Below are 19,323 nucleotides of genomic sequence, written 5' to 3'. Positions count from 1 at the left end.
GATAACAAGATGGCCCTTGAATTTAAATTGCCCATTATCATTGCTTTTAATGAGCTTGGCCCTGAGATTGCTTTTCTTTGCAAGACATATACAGAGGAGCCTATTTTTCTCTATCTAGCTGGAGTTGAATACTTGCAGCGATAAAGCACAGATTGGAGTGGTGGTGAAGCTGCTCCTGCTTGATGCACTGACTTCAGGGTGTAATTATTTTGTGTGATATCAAGCTAGGGCTGGAATTGCAGGCAACTTGGAATTAGGTATATATGGTCATCTGTGCCAGGTTTGCACCCTGCAGACAAGAGTTTTTTTGGCTGCAGTGTGTGAATGTGTTAGTAAGCAGCTGACATTGTCTCCGCCACCTGTGAGCTGTTAGCCAGGCTTTGAGTTTTCAATCCAGCAGAATGTACTATTATATATGCTGTTAAACGTTTTCAGTTTCATTCTGCTGGTGATGTAAATGCAATCTGCACAACAAACCAGTCCAATATATGCATTGAAAGTGACTCATGCAGGGGAAAAGGTCTGAGATCCATCCTCTGGGCAGTTCTGTGCCAATACATCATGTCACTCAGGATCAGTCAGAGTCTCACTCACTTAGTTGCTGACTTGATGACTGAGCCCCAGTTGTGGTCCTGCACTGTCAGTTATTTAGTCAGGCAGTTGGACAGGCCCCTTGTGTACCTCATCTCCTACATACACATCCTCATCCATCTGATCTGCCTAACTTTCTGTTTATAAAGACAAATAACTCTAACGGGCCACATGAAAATAACAAATGAGCCTGGACTCAGCTGCCTTATGGAAACTGACTTTCTGATTATCTGTCATCTGCACTAGGCTTGCTTTACTGTAGACACACACACACACACACACACACACACACACACACACACACACACACACACACACACACACACACATGCCAGCTAAGGTTTCAAGACATCATCAAGTAGGCTAATTACATTTTGATATAACCTTAAATACCAACCTTAAATGCTCAAACATCATAAAAACATTACCTACTAAGTTTTCTATCATAACTTTAAGCATGATTTAACAGAACAGGAGGAACACTGAAATGTAAAATCTCAATTGCTTCCCCAGAAGTCAAACCTCAATCAAACCCAATATGCAGCAATACACCCGGATGAATGACGAATTGCATAATTAAGCCATTTAGTTTTTATCCAAGGCTGCTTACAGTAACATCAGCGCATACATATACTTTTTGCAGCCACAGTGGCAATCAAATCTGCATGCTCTGGGTATGCCAGGGTAATGAGCCAGCACTGGAAACAGTAAACACTTTAAAGTCACTTATAACAGATTCCTGTTCTTTCTCAAAGTGGCTGCTCACCTTGGACAATGAGGTAGACGTGGGCGACACGGGGCTTGTTATTGGCCTGGAAGGTGCAAGTGTAAGGCCCCTCGTCAGTAACTTGCACCTTGTCGATGTGGATGGAGAAGTCACTGTTGTTACTGTTGGCCAGTGTCACACGCTTGTCCAGTGACCACTTGTCTGTCCCCGTGAAGAGGATGTTAGAGCGGTTCAGCCAGGCCTTATGGGTCACCTCCTCGTCGATCCGACATCTGTGAGAGGACATGATCGATTTACAGTTGAGAGGCCTATTTGACATTATATTTAGGGTTTACACTAAATACTGCTAAGAGGTGTTTTTATGTTACATTTATCATGGGTACAGATATACAAAGGGGTGACAATTCAAAGGAAAAAACAGTACAGTGCTAAACACTGTACTTTTTTTCAACAGAAGAGCTTCCATTCACCAAAGAATAGATTGCACTGGGACACCATTCTCCCAAAATATAGTGAATGATGGTGTATATCCATTGGTGTTCAGTGATGTGCAAATACAGTGACTGCAAAGGTCATATGACTCACATCCTTTTCTACCAATTAAAACCATTCAGGGACCCCGTGTGCCCTGTACTGTACATGAGCATCTGCATTTGTTATGTCTCTCCTCTCATTTATTCAGGTTTTTCCTTTATTTGTCATCTGTCTCTTGGGTAACACAGCACTAATGATCATCCATTATTCCTGTTACACGGGTGGAGAAAATGGGTCACATTATAAAAAAAATATGGTTGAGATCAGTTATATCTTGTGAGCATTGTATGAGAAGTGGTTGTATACCATCATTCTCTTCAGTTGCTTTGTCTGTAAGGTAACACTGAAAATGAATGCAGTGCAATGAATGCAATGAATGCAAGATACACACAATTCAAGTCCAGAGGTATGTCGACTGGCCATTCGCCTAAAACTGGCTGTAAACTCACGATTAAAGTTAATGGCAATGGCTGGAAAATATGTGAAATAAGGAAATATATGAGAGAGTAAATTATAATGGTGTCGGTGCGCAGTAAATCAGAAGTGTTGTTCCAAAAGGATGTGGCACGCTTCAAAACAGGAACCATGGTCTAAAGGTGTGACTTCAGTTCTTGGCTTGGCCACTAGATGTCCTTACCCAGCTTCACCTAGCTGCGAGGACATGCCTCTATAGTACTCATGTTTAATTGATATGACCTGGATAAATATCACTGTTGAGGTGGATCTTAGATCACCTGCCAAGTCAGTGCAGTGACACAACAATGCATCAATGCACAGTGCAGGTGAGCTTGGTAGTCTTTAACAAATAGGCTACAAGGCACTGGGCTGATGTTCAAGTGGACACATGACCTGAGGGGCCAAACCACTTTAAACTGGTTTGGGAATAAAGAAATATTTTGATAGAGATTCGGTTTGTGGCTGGTGAATAAAGACACAATACAGCATGAAATCACACCCTAAAAATTCATTATCTGTGTACAAACACTCTATTAATGTATTTTTAAAATGAATCACATCTGCACTGATGATGTTGCTACAGGACTGCAAGCCCAGAGGAAATGAGCACCATAATAGCATCAAAATGTGCCTCGTCTTAATGGCCCGCATCAAAGCCAACACAACAGCATTTTCTCAAGCATAACACAAGTATTTGTGCCACTTGGGCAAAAGTGATTTTACATGAAAATGGAGTTTATTTATGAATCTGTTTAGTCTTGTGATTGTCAGCTATTGGCTGTCCAGTGCAGATTAAATTCACACATCTGATTACAAAATGCAAAACAAGAATAAGATGTTTGTAATGTTACACTGCTGCACAGCTTTCCTGATACCAAACTGTTAAGGAATAAAAGGTGACGTTGAAAGGACAGATTTTACCACCCAGGTCCATTCAGTTTATAATTTCTGGTGTAAAAACACCCAAACAAATTCAATAGATTGGACTTCTCCACAGTATCAATACTAGCTTCAGGCTACATGTCATGATGACTTTATCGATCAGGATCCTGGTTCTTTGATTTCCAACTTATGAGAGAGACTTGCTGATGTTAAATTAAGCATTGCGTTAGTTCATGCAGGACACGGAAGTCAAAGGCCCACTAATTGAATCATCATTCCAGTCAGTCACAACCAATCACAGCCATTTTCACATCAGGCGGTCCATTTAAATGTCTCCCTATTCCTCTCTGCTTCCTGAAACTCCAATGCTGCCTCACACCGCTGCTGCTGGCAAAGCTTGCCTGTACCACCCCAGCCTCCACCTTCCCGGTTTTGGAAGATTATAACTATGTCTGAAATTGTTTTGAAGTCTTGGATTGGGCCTACTCTTGTGTACAGGGGGGTCTCAGCAGTGTGCTCCCTGTGTCATCTTAGCATGCGGCTTGGCTGATCCAGGGAGCATCATCAGAACAGAGCCTTCATCGCCAAGTATAACTGTATTTCCATTTGTTGCAATAAATGGTTAAATCTATGATGAGAGTGTTCCTGACTGAACAAATATTGACAGGACTGTACTTGGCTACAGAATAATATATTACATATATAATATATATATTTATATATATATATATATATATATATATATATATATATATATATATATATATGTAAGGAAGGGACCAAAAGAAGAATTTGTTCACAGATCTGAAGAGGTGTACGCTTAAAGGAGATGAAAGTAATGTTGACTCTGATTTTTTCTTTTGTGCTTCTGAATGTACTGTCAAGCCAGGTCACTTCCAAAAAAAAAAAGCAAGTTGGCTGTTTTTCTGCTTGGTTGGTAGCCAGTGAAAGCTGTGATTTCTACTTTATCACTCACAGTTAGGCAGGGGTGGTTGGACGTAGAGGAGGTCCAGCCACCCAACTGACCTGTGCATCATTATTGTTACATATAAGTACAATGTGATTGCAGACAGACGGGATAACTCCGGCCACATCTGACAGGTAATATCATTCAATTACCTATAGGATAGACACGGCTGGAAAATATGGCACAATGTGGGACACCTAACTGAAGTTATGTGACAGAGAATTGGCAATTCATTTGGCAAGACAGGTGGGGGGGAACACAAACATGTTTTTTTTTAATGTAATTAGTAGGTGCAGGTGTAGGATCAAAAGTTACCTCAAAGTGACGCTTTCTCCTTCCAACACTGTAATGTTGTCCGGCAGGTGTCCGAATTCTGCTCCGTGCACACTGGACGCTGCCAAGAAAAATGAGAGAAAAGACCAATGAGCCCCCAATAATGGCACCAGACGCTCCGCTATTCATCAATCTCAGGTCAGGTGCTTGAGAATCAACTACCTCACTTAATCAGGTTGGGCGGGGATGTGCTGTGCATCCTGCTTACTTATTTCTGAAGGGAAGGTAATATATATACTAAACAAAAGTGTCACAACGTCTGCACTGACCCCCATACTTGAATAATGATTTGGTTTTACCCTGCATTCTGGAGGGATGCGCGTTCATTGAACAGCACTGATAATGAGCCAAAGGAAGAGGATTCATGCGGAGCTGTCGGAGCGTGAAATGAAGGGACAGCAACGGTAACAGAAGGGATGCTCATCCTGCCTACCAATATACACACACACACACACACACACACACACACACACACACACACACACACACACACACACACATACATTCAGAGAACAGAGGCACATGCTTACAAAAGCACAAACACACACAAAAACAGACACACATACTGAGAGCCATTAGTTAAAGAAGAAACACGAACTTGGCATATGTGAGATGTGTTTCAGATACTCAGGTGAGAAAAACACTTCAAAGCAGTTTGAAGTAATTTTTGTGAACTTGCTTGGACTGCAAACAAAGATAACCAAAGACCTTATATGCTGGCAATGATATTGCCCACTGAGGCAGGTCGCTCCCCGGTAAGACACCTGACTCTGTCCATCTAAACTCTGCCAAATCACAGCATGACACCAGATACCTCGGCCTGTGTCTTCCCTCCATCTCCGACAATCTATTTTTCCCTCCGCCTGCAAAATGACCTCAATATCTACAATAGGCGTTTGCTGTGGTCTAGCCTTGAGGTTTAATAAATGGTGACTTTATGAAACGAAGCCGGTGCAGTGAGGAGCTTAGAAGCACCTCAAGGTTTGTTAAATAGCTGCACAAAGCCAAAGACATGTTAGGCATGCCGATTGTGAACCCACTAAGATATGATACCCAAAATGACAGCAATGCACCACCACAGGAAGTGTGGGTTTTAAATTAAAGGATGGTCTTTGTGGAATCATGGTTTTCATTACAAAGAATAATGAGAGAGGCTTGAGAATTATAATGCACTTCATGGATTGCTAATCAAAAGGTTTTCAAACTGCATTGCAGAAAGTCCTAAGAAGTGCCTACTACACTAAATAATAATTCATCATCTCTTAAATAAAGGCTAATTATGGCTTTTCTCTTTTTCCGCATGTTTGTGACTTTGGCATATCTGTGTGAATATGCCGTAGAAAATATAGGCTACATTCATGCTTGTGTATTCATATATTCATGTGTGAGTGATTGTGTGTGCACCAGTGTATGTGTTGCTCATGGTTGCGTATATAAACAGAACAGTATCTAGCAGTCTGTTGCTCATTTGTTTGAATGTGAACGTTTGTTTTGCTGACATACCGGTGGAATGCAAGACAGGAGGACAAACTAATGATGCCTCAAAAGAAAACTGGCCTTGAAAATCTCCCTCTTAAAGCTGTAATCGCATTAATGGGTGCTGCTGCTGCCACTGATGCTGTGCTATCTAGGCCGGCCAAGGATCCCAGAACTGGCTCCATCTCTCACTCTCTCTGAAAGACTTGGGTGAGGGGTGTAGCACATTAGCCATTGTGTCCAATGTTCCAAACATTTTCACAAGCTTTCGTTTATCTGTGGTTTTTACTACAGATGTTGCATAGCGTCACTGCGCTTATGCTTCCTGTCTTAGACTCAGATAGTCCTCAGCTCAAGCCCTCAGCTGTTCCCTTTTAAGTGCTCTGTACTCTACAAACTAGACTTTATTTAGGTTAATTTAATTCAGTTCCAGGGCTTGGGACTTGGAGACGGGTGTGACATGCTGTCATAAATACACACTACCCCACATACGCAATTACAGACACACACGTAGAGAAAAGACTCTCTCTATCATATAATGTAACCAGTGGGACACACACGCGACCCACCCATTTTGATTGAATGAATGATGAATGCATACGCTGAATGCTCCAAACAACATTGCGAAGGTTACAAACCAGTGGGGAGCAATTCCCATTTCCCTACTCAATTCCCATTTTCACAGCTCGATTGGCACCTCGCATTCTAAAACCTGTATCACCCTGCCTCCACTCCCAGACGCTGCACAACATGATAACCAGGTCAAAACATTGAGCCCATATTTCCTCTCACACACTGCATCACAGGACCAATCACAGATAAGCAGGTTTACACGCACACATGAACTCATCAAACACTTATCGATGAGCCAAACAAGCGGCAATGAAGGTTTGTCTGAGTTCATTGTGACAAATATTCACTTTACATCCCTCGAGGAAAATACAAACGTAACTTCATCTAGACACATAAAGTCAAAATACACACAAGGAAACACACACATACACAAACATCGAGCATCCACTCTTCTTGATGCAAACATCCACTACCGTGTAACACCTTTTGACCTCTGTCACTGACTTTGAACAGTGAAAGTGTTGTTTTATCTTGGTACAAGTTGTGATCACAAAAATTGAAAATGTTTTACAGCATCTGTATTTGAGAGATGGGAGATCAGCTCTGTCTTAAGACAAATATTGGCGTTCATACTTTCCTTTTTTCACCTTGGTAGCAAAGCATTGCATGAGAAGCAATCATCTATTAATGCTTGACAGCTGGACTACTTTGTTTTGGCACCAAGATAATATCGAAAACCTAAGGCAGACCACAACATCCTAAACCCTCGGTATGGAATGGTATTTTATTATTGCTGTGGCTCCACTTTCGAAGTTCAAAACTTTTGATACAAAGGGCCAAAGTGAATGCGGAATGCTTATAACCCCCAAAATGTGTGTGCAAAAGTGCAAAACAATAAATCACTTGGGTGTCTTGAATAACAAGGCTAAAAGCCCTGTAGACTGTAATTAAGCACAGTGGTGCTTTGAGTGAAATGCTACAGACTTTTTTTCTACTATTGATGAAAATGTGTTATTGTTTGACAGCTTCAGCTGACAAATTCTTTAGTAAAAATGTTGTGTTAACATCTGATGCATTACCTAATCTGATACAGCTGTTTTCGGTCTCCATGCCTGCAAGACCAAAACTTAGGAGTGCAGGATTTTGTGTCTACATGACATACATGGAGGTAAATGGTTAATACATGGAGGTAAATGGTTAATGCTTCTACAAATAAAAGGAATATAAAGCGTGCATCTGCGGCGTCTCTTTAATGGGGGAGTGGGAGTGTTGGGTGTAAAACAACAAAATGTAAACAGCATCTGGCTGAATGACAGCAAGTGTCTCAAACCCTTTGATGTAATGGTTTATCCCTTTCAGGCAATGAATTCAAATGTTGCCGGCCAAACACAACAGACATGATCAAACAATACAATAATGAGTCCGGAGTGCAACCAGCAGTGTGCTGTTGCGTGGCCAAAGCAGAAAAGTCAGACATCACTTTCAATTCCCAGGCTACTTTCGACTCTATTGATCCCTACAGTATCTCAAATTCTTCTTTTTCTCTTCTTCCTCCTGGGGCTCAGCATGCAGGCCGATGAACTGCACCCACCAGGAGAATTCATGAGTCTCGCCCATTCAAACTCTAGAAAGGAGGGGGTGCTTGCCAACAGGGAAGCTTAAACTACCGACTACTCTGCAGACTCTAAATGCGGAAACACAAACCCAATGTGAGTTCCAAAAGAAAGCCTTTTGTCTTTACCGCTTTAGTACACTACTTTACTAAAACAAAAATGGATTTGTTTATGAGAGAGCAAAATCCTGAGCCCATATGAAAACACAAGTGAGCTGGGTATGAATAGCGAAATGATAAATGTAGAACAGTGTTGGTGGTGAACACTGCATTGTCCCTGGTGTTGGTGTGGAGACGAGCATATAAAATTTCCCTGCTCACTGTTGTCTACAGCAAATACAGTCTGCCATGGTTACTGGTATCTCTTGTCCTTGCTATGACCTGCTGTTTTGTTGGCACAAAAAGAAAGCCCCATTTCCATACCACACACACACACACACACACACACACACACACACACACACACACACACACACACATTGCTGTCCAAATGAACCCCGTCGAGCCTTTGTCTGCACACAGTATTCAGCCTCAGGTCTAGGGTCTGGCATTTTTACACAGGAAAACACTGGGCTATAGCAAACTATTAATTCACCTATACTGGAGATCTTTGTCAATTAGTTCAGCCATTACAATGTACATCGTGCAAATATAGAAATCTGTTTTGTTCATCTGTGAATAACACTTCATCTATTGCTGGCTCATAGGTAATCATTCACATAATTCCCTCCACTTGTGGTCCAGTGTTTTTGTCTCTCCTGCAATGTGTATTTTGCAGCGTTTGCAAGGCTCCTTGCTCAGTACCCATGAGACATCAATTATGTGATTTGTATTCTCTTGACTTTTACATGCGCCTGTTTGTAATTGCACTTGCTACTGGCAGGCACTTATGAGTAGAGCTCTATTGAGCTGTACAACTTTAGCCTGCGTATTCCTTGCAAGGCTGTCTTTGTACTGTTCATCTATTTCGCATTGCCCTTGACGATCAAATAAACACAGAAAGGAGGCATAGCTACTTCTGAAAGCATGATTGGCGTCAAGACGGATAACAGAGGAGGCTATAATGAAACCCTTAACAATAATCCGTTTTAACGGAGACTGCCGTGGTTTTGAAATTGAAAGGAGAAGGAGAGAGGCACAAGGTTGGAAGGGAGAGTTGAAAATAGATAGCCAAGGTGAGGTGAGGTCCTGAAAGAAGAAAGTCATTGAGAACGAGGAAAAGCCATAGTGGAATATGAAATTACAGGATGTTGTGAAGCATCTGCCACAGCAGAGGTAGTTATACAGTTATAGCAACAGTATTATTATGTGATAATAGCAGTATTGGCGTTCATAGTGGCAGAAAGAGAAGGCGCAATGGAGTGGCATCAATATGAAGAGGGAAAAGTGTGAGGACACAGTAACGCTGGGGCAGAGAGCAAAGCAAAAAAGGAAAGACACACCCGCATAATTAACACCGGCATGCTGCAGCCAATTAAATATTTACAGAGGCACTATCCTCCGACACCTTGATGATGAAGAGAGGCAGCCCAAGGATTATCAGATGCCGGGAGCCTGAGGCAGGAGACAAGGGGTTGGGGGTGGGGGATTAAACATTAACCGGCACAGATATCCCTTTCTCTTCCTAGTCTGATCTCATTAATTCTGAACGGCCCAAATCCAACCCCATGTCCACCTCTGAAGCCCCATCTCTCCCCACTCCTTCACTCCACTACTTATTCAGCCCCTCCACTCCTTATCGATTAAATCCCAGACACCCCTCCTGGCTCCTTCCACCCTCAGCACCACCTGTCAGGGACAGAGCAACGGGAGAGCAGGGAGAGAGTGATGGGCAAGGTGTGAGAAACCACCTGGATGCCACGCTCAAACAGCACAACAAGATGGATATGCAGGTCGCCTGCTTTTCACAATTGCTGGTGAAGCAAAATGGATATCAGAAGGATTCCACTTGACAGGAAATCTAAGAAATGTCAGAGAAGTCACGGTGAATGAATTGTTTTGAATCTGCCAGGTAAAGTCATTTTTTTCACTCTCTCGGACCAAAAAGTATGTTTTTTTTCCTGTTGGAGGAATGTGATGGAATGACTGGAACAGGTGTTTATGTGATCTGTGGCTTATTTGTGTATGTTAACTGCTCTGGTGAGCTCGTTCTGCGGCATCAAGAGGATTGGTTGGACATTTAGCTGGACTTACTGGATCTCACATTGCAACCACACACATGACTGCTAACACAGCTTGATCTCAGAAGCATGCCAAAAACCATCGACATTTACAGAAAAGCAGGGCATCACCCTCGGGTGTTTAACTTGGCTTCACCAAAAATGTGACATCTGCCCCCTTTTTATTGTACACATGCTGCTTCCACAATTCTGCCTCTGGTCGCTCTGCCCATCCCTCCCTCCCATTCAGCATATCCTCCACTCCCTCCCTTCCACCCACTAATCCCTCTTCACACATCAATCAATAGAGCACTGCAGAGTGCACAGAGCCATACAGTACTCAATGCAGCAGTTGTACAACTTCAATGGGCAGCAACAGATCTTTACCATTGAATCAAGCGTGGCCGGGGAGAAAAGCTGAGCGTGGTAAAACCCGGGACGAGGCCCACTCTGCTTTCTTTTACCCCCCATTTTCCTTGGTCCGACGCCTAAACCCCTTAGCACTCTTGAAATCAATACAGTAGTTAAACTGTTACTTCCTTTCAAAGTGAGTACACACGCCCGCCTTACACAGGGCCCTGTAGACTCCCCTAAATACACCCTGTGCACTGGTAATTTGACAGATTTGTGGGCAAGTGCTGTCACTGTTTTAAAAGAGAAGCTTTAAATACTGATTCACCCCAAGTAGCTCTGCATCGAGCATTCTCTGACAATAACATACTTTATAAGCAACAAAAAGGAACAGAATAACTTAACAGCAGCATGGTGCCTTCTTTGGCACCGGGCAAATCTGAGTTGTAAATTTACATTTTGGTTTGATTTATATAATAGTAAAAGCATACAGTAAAAGGTACAATGGATGGATAAGTTGAATATTTGGAGGATATTATCATATCATTATCATTATATTCATGTATATTTAACTGGGCATTATGATAAGAAAAACTTTAATTATACTAAAGTTGCTCTTGAGGTTTCTTGAAAAAATGTTTACATAAAAAAATATATTAAATGCAGTGTCTCTTCCCAAATGCATTTTGTATATCCTTGAGGTCTAACAAATGTGTTGATTTAATTTCCTTCATCAGAGGAGATTTGCCAAGACATTCTTTTACGTTTTAAAACCTTCATTGTTTACATCTGTGTCTGCAAGATAGCAATTTTTACCTTCTGTGCCTTTTTCTGATGCATTTCCACCTTTCTTGTTGCCATACCGACACTGACTGGCAAATAGTGTTAAATCTTTGGCAGGAAAGTGTATTGGGTCCATGTGTGTGTACTAAAAAAACCCACAAGATATACAAACACAACGGGGACCTGCTCTTCAAAGCATTGCTCTATATCACCAGTAGTGGTCAAAAACTCCACAGTGTACCATTAATCGGAATATATTTCTGTTATCTACAGTATATCTATAATAACATATGGCAATATGCAAACTTCAAAAAGTCCTCCAAATTAAACTGAACAACCCGTTTCCTGGCATTTGTTGAAACAACTGATTCTAGCATTTTTCTTGAGAGGACCAGCCTTATACTACAATGTCTACATAAATTAATAAATAATAAAACTGTGTAATAAAACTGTGAATGTGGTCTGGTGTTCCATATGTTTACTGTTTATAGGAGCTCTGTCAGATGCTGTGAGACTGAACAAATATTTCCAGTCATGCGGTTAAGCTGCCAGCACAGTGGCGAGGCTTACCCTATAGTTTACACTTGAGCCTCTAAGAGGCTACAATAAAAACAGCAATTACCGGGCGATAGTGACAGGAGACAAAGGAGTGTAATAGCACGGGAGCAGTTATTTTCGATAGCACCATTGGCCGTAAAGTGGAGTCAAAAAGAATGAGGCATCAAAAAGTCAGTTGAGTGTTGGCCAGCATGTGTGTGAAATGGATGACCAGGCAAAACAAGCTGCCAATGGTCATTTATGACACTTGAACAGTAGAACTAATGGGAAAAAAAGAGTTTCATGAGAGCTTGAGAATTAGTGCGGCAGTAGTTAATCTGGACATTAACTTACATTGAAAGAGCTGAAATCATGCAATTTCCATCAAAGATAAAAGATGATGCTGATGCTGAAAATGCATTCAGTGAATTTCGTACAATATCTCGAGTCGATGTGGAACTAAATAAAAGATGTCATTAAGCTTTTGTTTAGATTTCTTTTAGCATGCTTAAGCCTTTACGGCACCACCACTGACTTAGCTTACTCTAACTCAGAGTAATAAGACCAGTTAATTGTGATGACTGAATGGAGGGCAATAAGCAGCTGTCTGAAGCCTCTATGGTAATGAGCAATCTAAAATAAGTCATTCTTTGTCTGTGCATTTTGCAAGCAGCAAAACAAAAGGGAACAACATTTTGGCTACAGGGGAGCAGCAACATTTTCATATCAACACACTCAATCTCAATGAATGCACAAATAACTGAGTGTGCTGCTGGAATATGGCAGTTTCAAGTGCAATTGGGTTACATCTAAGCATGTGTGCGTCCATGTGTGTATATTTCCTGGCATGTGTGTTTGAGTGAACATTTTTAATGTGTGTATGTGTGTAGGTCCATTTTTGCATGTATGTGGGTTTGTTGTGGATGGGCTGATGTGCTGTTTAGGACCCCTGGGCAGCTCATCCAGGGGTATACCTGCACCACAGGAGGGTGGCAAGAGAGTGAGGATGAAAGGAGGAAATCCAGGCAGGGAGGGAAGGATGGATGCACAGGGTGCAGGCAAAGAGAAGGAAAAGAGTTGGACGACAGGAGGAGGGAGGTGAGGGCCAGAGCCCAGGAGTAAGGTACTGTCAGGATAATTCACAGCAGCAGTACTTGCTGCGAAGAACAAAACAGAATTACCTGAGGGAACAGAAATCAGCTAACACCTGCTTAGGAGGGAGCTCCTGAGGGACAGAATAGGAGAAGGAGGAAAAAAAGAGGGAGGCATGGTGCAGTGCACTAAGATGTTGGCAAGTACAGATGAAGTAAGCATCAGCGTGTGAAGGTGTGTGTGTGAGAGAGAGAGAGAGAGAGAGTAAGAATGAATGCACATGTATTTGCAAGCTTGTTTATATCCATTTGCTGCGTGCATGTCTGTGAATCTGTGGGTGTCTGTGTGTGTGTGTGTGTGTGTGTCTGTGGTTGTGTGTGTGTGTGTGTGCGTGTGTGTATGCGTGTGCGTGCATGTGTGCGGGTGTTTAAGTGTGTTTTTGTGCATGTGTTTGCATACATCCGTCCGTTTGTGTGCAGTTGGATTTTGCCTGGCTGTGCCCGCAGCCATCCTTACAGCTGTGTATGAGGTTAATTTGCATTCTGAAACGCAGCAGCTTGCCATTGTTGCTCAACTGCTGTGACTCGGCACCACTAGCTCCTGCACACATAGCCCCCGCCGCCAGTTATGTTTGGTTCCAGCTGTGCTGGAGAGCATGTGGCAGACATTCAAACTGCCACCTCCACCAAGCTCAGGACTTGGTCTGGAAGTTGGAGGGAGTTTGGTCCAGGTCATTGTTCTTTGTGAGGTAGGCTAGAGTGTACTCTCTTCCAACATATCTTGAAGTTCAATTCTCTTTCTCTCTGCCTCCCTGTCTCACACCACATGGAAGGTGGATGACATCCCGGCCAGCTTTTGCCGGGATGTCATCCGTTGTTTACTGTCACTGACCAATTGCAGGAAAGTCCCTACCCATTCCCTCGACAGCGTGTTTAGTCTTGCTCGCATGCTCCTTGGTGCTCTCTTCATCTAGTTGAGCAAAAATAAAGTTAAAAAAAAAAATAGCCCGACTTTGAACACCCACAAGTCTCCCTCCCTTTTCACCCTCCAACCCTCTGCTTTCCGACAGGGTGATGACATGCTTTTGGTATTTCTTTGGAGAGGCCGATGGATTACAAAAGAGCATCGATGGAGAGCCCATTTAATCTTTGCAGCTGAGCAGAACTGAGAGGGGTCTCGTCTATGACATGCACAAAAAATACTGAGAATCAAGAAAAGAGAGATGAGAAGAAAGATAAAGGTGAATTAAAGTGTCATAGTCTGAGAAGGAAACAAGCATGCAGCAAGTAACATGGGGCAAAGCTAAGCTGTGTGTTTATGTCAGCCCTGGTGGACTGAGCCACTGATGAATCTGCTGGCTCATGTTACTGATGAAGCTGTTTTACCCAAGCCTGAGGCTATCGAGGAACATGAGGAAATCAGGGGCATAACTAAAGCTATGATAGAGTAATACGTAATTAAATACAATGCCACGGGCTAATTTGCCTTTCATTTATCCCTACACATCACTTTCTTGGGTGTTTTCCTTTTGTGCTTCCTCGCAGAAAGGGTTATATAACTCATATTGTGGAGGACGGTAATTAATCTTTCAGTGCACTATTACAAACATAAACAAATTCCTAAGTCACCATAAGTTATTAGGGGGCCACTCCTTGGAGCACTTTGAATTGGATTAATGCTCCTTCATGTGGAGCACTGGAAATGATCTCTGGCTCCCTTCTCCCTCATGTGTGAATGAGCTGCAAAAACAATTTTACTACTGTGCCACAAGCACACACAAGCATATGAAGCCTGCATACATTCCTTATGTACATGCATATACCCACATACAAATATAAAAGCAGGTATTACATACACATATACACACATTCTCACTTGCTCTGTCGCCTTGACAGTTGTAACGGTTGATAACCACAGCAAAAAAACCTGGAGTATCATTTAAATTTCAAGTGTCTTTCACTTTACAGCAATCAACAAAAGGGCAACACGATGTCCCATCTTCTTAAGACATAAATTGAATAATAATAATAAAACAAGCCAACTGCCAGGATGTATTGCAAATGTCAAAGACTGAGAAAAGAGTATATATGACAATGAATTCTGCTCAAGTGAAAGCTTATTCTATGCTGTAGGAAATATTTTCCCAAAAATATTACAAAACTAACTTTGTGAAGTGCATGCTAATGCACATGGTAAACATTTTTTATATAGCCTCAGTTTAGTCTAAAACAGACTTCAGACAGCTTCCTTAATTTACATGTCATTCGTTATTACCATTCAGCAAGTGAGCAAGTGAATGTGTCATAGCGAGATTGCTTTTTAGCACATGATTTCTAACCTTTTTACGAGCTGTCTCATTATCTTTACTCACTCCGTACTGCATCGGCATCGACTTCATCTGCAAATGAACCGACAAAACATTAGCCAGATGTTTATTCCCTACATTTGCACAAGAGCCTGCAGTAAAAGATTAAAATCAAGCCCCTGAGACGTAAGTTCACCTCCAGCAAGACATGATTGTGCCAGACTCAGTATCCAGAGCCTGACTGAAAAAAAACCCTTTTCCAACAAATAGAAGATCATTGAGAAGATTAGGTGAATATTTTCAAGAATAAGATCCTCCCTCGGATTCTTTTACACTTTTACGTAACTCATCATCATTCTGTGATGTTCAGCGTGTTCCAGGAGTTTTGTGTTGAAGTAAATTACTCTTTTGCGGTGTGCCCACTTTTCCTGAATCTGCCTCATCTACTTCTATTAAAGATAGAGACTTCATGTGGTTCCTGGAATTGCACTGTTAGAGCAAGAGAGTGAGATGTCAGATTGAGAAATTATTGTCATAATGCAATGTCCTTGAAACATAACACTTTCTAAAGCTGCTTTGCATTTTGTTCTACAGTACTGAGGCTACAGTCAGCTGAGAAAATTGGTATCCAGTCTAGACGTGAAGATCGATGGGTTTGGTCGGGTTCGGTCTTAATTTCTATCATTTTACACGGGCTGTCAATCAAAATGTACTTGTCGGGCTCGGGCCTTGTCAGGCCTAACTTTTAAGGCCTGATTAGAGCTCTAATCTAGTCTACACTGAATTTCTCACTTTTAGTTTGTTGAGCCTTGATCCAAATTGTTCAGTTTGTAAAGTAGCCTACGGTACGGAGATAGCAAAATGCTCTGCTAACAAACTTGCATGATGTCACATCACCTACATTGGGCTGGGTATCTAAATTAGTTCAAAAACACAAAATATATGGCAGAGTGGGTTTTAACAGCGTTAAAAATGTATTTTCCTTGAGGATGATGACGATATACGAAGCTGACAGGAAGATGAAGCAACAAACAGTCAAAGCAGCAGCCATTCCTGTTTTTTAGACCTTTTTTGACCTTAAACACACGAGACTAATGCGTTACCTCAATAGTACAGCAGTTGTAAGCTGTACTTTTATCAGGGGGACTTTTTCTCAGTTTAAGTCCTTTATGCATTGAGCTGGACACATTTTCAGAATCAAATTTGATGTTTTCCTCACTCTGCTTTCTCCATTTTTCTCTCTCTATGTAGCTCTATAGAGGATCGTTGTTCAATACGGTCTCACGGCAGTTTGTGAAATGGTCACGTTATTTTTAATCTATTGATTTGTGTACACAGACAATATGTTTATATCGTTTTTTTCGTGGTGGTCAGCACGTAATGGGAAGCATCTATACGGAGGTTGGGTTTAGGAAAAGAAGAACGGGGAAAGGACACGGTCCGCGGTCTCTGGGGGACACGGGACAACAACGGGACGGTTGGGTTTAGGAAAAGAACAACGGGAAAAGCTAATGTCCCACGCGGGACACGATCCCCGTTCTCCGGGGTGAAAGTCCTTTGTTGTTTGACCCATCCACCACCCCAACCAACCTCCCTGCGCAGAGGTTGGTCATACTACTTGCTACCGTAGTCGTGCTGTGATCACGAAAGATGCTTCCCATTGAAATACATTAGTATTATAATACGTTAGATAAACTTGTCCGTGTACACAAATCAATAGATTAAATAACGTGACCATTTCGCGAACTGCCGTGAGACTGAGTTGAGTTGCATTATTCTTTTACTCTGTGTCTGTGTGTGGCTGTCAATCTCTATGTTGTTTGCTATAGGGTACACAGTTTGTTTGCACCCAATGTTGCGGGCTTGCATGCAGAAGCCACATGTACTTATGCTGACGCACATAAATGTCACGCATATATGAATATGCATGAATCTGAGGACTGACAATTCAGTTCTCTAAACCGTTCCACCGAACACCGATTGTCCAATCACAGCCTTGCAACTTTTCTCCACATGTTGACGCAGTGTGTATATAGCGATGTAGTAAGATACAGAACAATACTTGGTATTTCAAAAGTTTGGAAGGTGGCAGCTTATTTTTAATCTTTCCAAAATCAGAAGCACAAGAGCAAAATGAATGCATTAAACGGTGTGTTTGGGCTCTAACTTACATGTTAGCCGAACTAGCTTACTGCTGTACGTAACCAAGCGTTACATTCACAAGTAGCAAATCCCCTGTATGAAAGCTGGCCGTGGATGTTTTTAGACTTTAGGCTAGCAGCTCCGTCCTGCTCTTTATCGGATTTGGGGAAGTTTACACTTCAGCAACCCCAGGCCAGCATTACCCAAGATAGCATTATGTTTGCCAAACATGCCAGTTAGTCTTCATCTTAAAAGCATTTTCTCTTGTTACATTAAAAGCGAAAATATACTGTTTGAAAGTACGAACAAGTATGTAAACTAAGCAGCCAAACCGGCTTTTGTTTTTTAGAACGGAATAACTGTCCGATTGGACTTTTGAATGGACTTTTTGTATGAGCTTAGCTTTAAGCACAGTTAATGTGAAAATGCAGTGCACAGTTAAACCCAAAATACCTATTTTAAAACAAGTCAGCTGAAAATATTAAAAAGTCTGACAGCATTTCAAACCAATTCATGGAGCTATCAAACGTTGGCTTGATAAGCTAGCCTGCTCATTTCAGATTGCAGACCACAAAATCAATGGACACTGGCTAGAAAGTAAACACCTGCTTTTTGTCTGAAATCAACGACCCAATTTCAAAAATGACTTCAAATTTTGAGTGGTAAATCTGACAGCGTTATCGGAGAGCTTGACAGGCATAGCAACCGTAACTATCCTCATCTCAGTTTGCTTCTCCTTCCAAATATGTTGCTCATCCTCTATTTCCCATCCTGACCTAACCTATTTTTTCTCCTTTTTTGCCTCTCTCTTCTATACACCTTCCTACTTTCTTATTTTCTCACCTCCTTGCTCATCTCCTCTCCCCTGCAATGCCACAGCTGATCGTTTCCACTCTCTAATTCAGCAGCTTATCTGAGCATACAAGTTCCACAAAGCGCCTCGATCCCTGTCACCTCGCAGCCCTCGTGGGAATCACGAGTCAGTGCTGCAGTTAGAAGACGGTGTAAGAGCTGGTTGGGGGGGATGAAGGAAGGTGGAAGGTTGGGAAGGTGATAGAAAAAGAGGTGGAGGAAGCCAGCCAGGGGAATGCTGAAGAAGTCAGAGAACAAGAAGGAGAAGGGCAAATGCAATTTCTCACAAGTTATTAATGGCAATAAAAAGGGAGCCAATATCGCCCTATAGGATAAGCAGGATAAATCCATCTGCTTGTTGATTTTTTTCAGGTTTAGGACCTTTGCTGCATTTAATTTGCTCTCCTATGCTTTCTGCCAACTATCACCATAGTTTATGTCAAATAAAGCTGACATGCAATGAAGTAATTTTAAACAGAGAGAGAGAAACAAAGCAGAGGTTGGTGATTAAAAATATGGAGAGAAACGGCTCCACCGATAAAGACACCAAAAGACAAATTGTCATTGTTAGAGATTCAGTACAACTGTGTCACACAAATCCTGATCTTTAGTCTGACAGGCACAAAGAGCATCTCGCTGCCACACAGAGGCACCCCTCGTTAGCCTCCTCCTCCTCCTCCTCCTCCTCCTCATTGTCTCCCCCTCTTTGGGCTCCCCTCTCCACAAGCTTCTTTCTCTGTTGCCACTCCCTCTGTGACTCATTTCTCCATTTGCTTCACTCCATTCTTCCCGTTTTCTTCTCTTTTGCTCTGCATCATCTCTCTCTACTCTGAATTGCTCAGTTCACCTCAACCGTCTTGACTCAGTTTTCATTCTCCAAATCTATCTCTTTCCTTTGACTCTTTCTCCCTCCGTCCTGCTCTTCTACATTCTTTTTGAGAGCGATGTTTC

At 42.0% G+C, this 19,323-nt stretch overlaps 1 protein-coding gene across 1 annotated transcript in view; it reads right to left on the bottom strand.

Moving 5' to 3' along the window:
* Window positions 1-19,323, bottom strand: part of iglon5 (IgLON family member 5) — a 99,176-nt gene that overhangs the window by 16,493 nt on the left and 63,360 nt on the right. The window contains exons 2-3 of the mRNA XM_031314278.2: window positions 4,473-4,551; window positions 1,358-1,590 (exon numbers count right to left, since the gene is read on the bottom strand). Of these exons, the coding sequence (XP_031170138.1) occupies window positions 1,358-1,590; window positions 4,473-4,551 (312 nt within the window). The remainder of the gene's footprint in view (window positions 1-1,357; window positions 1,591-4,472; window positions 4,552-19,323) is intronic.

Source organism: Sander lucioperca, chromosome 10, assembly GCF_008315115.2.
Source record: "Sander lucioperca isolate FBNREF2018 chromosome 10, SLUC_FBN_1.2, whole genome shotgun sequence".
Classification (NCBI taxonomy): domain Eukaryota; kingdom Metazoa; phylum Chordata; class Actinopteri; order Perciformes; family Percidae; genus Sander; species Sander lucioperca.
Note: the sequence above shows the minus strand (reverse complement) of the source record. Positions and strands in the feature narration are given on the sequence as shown.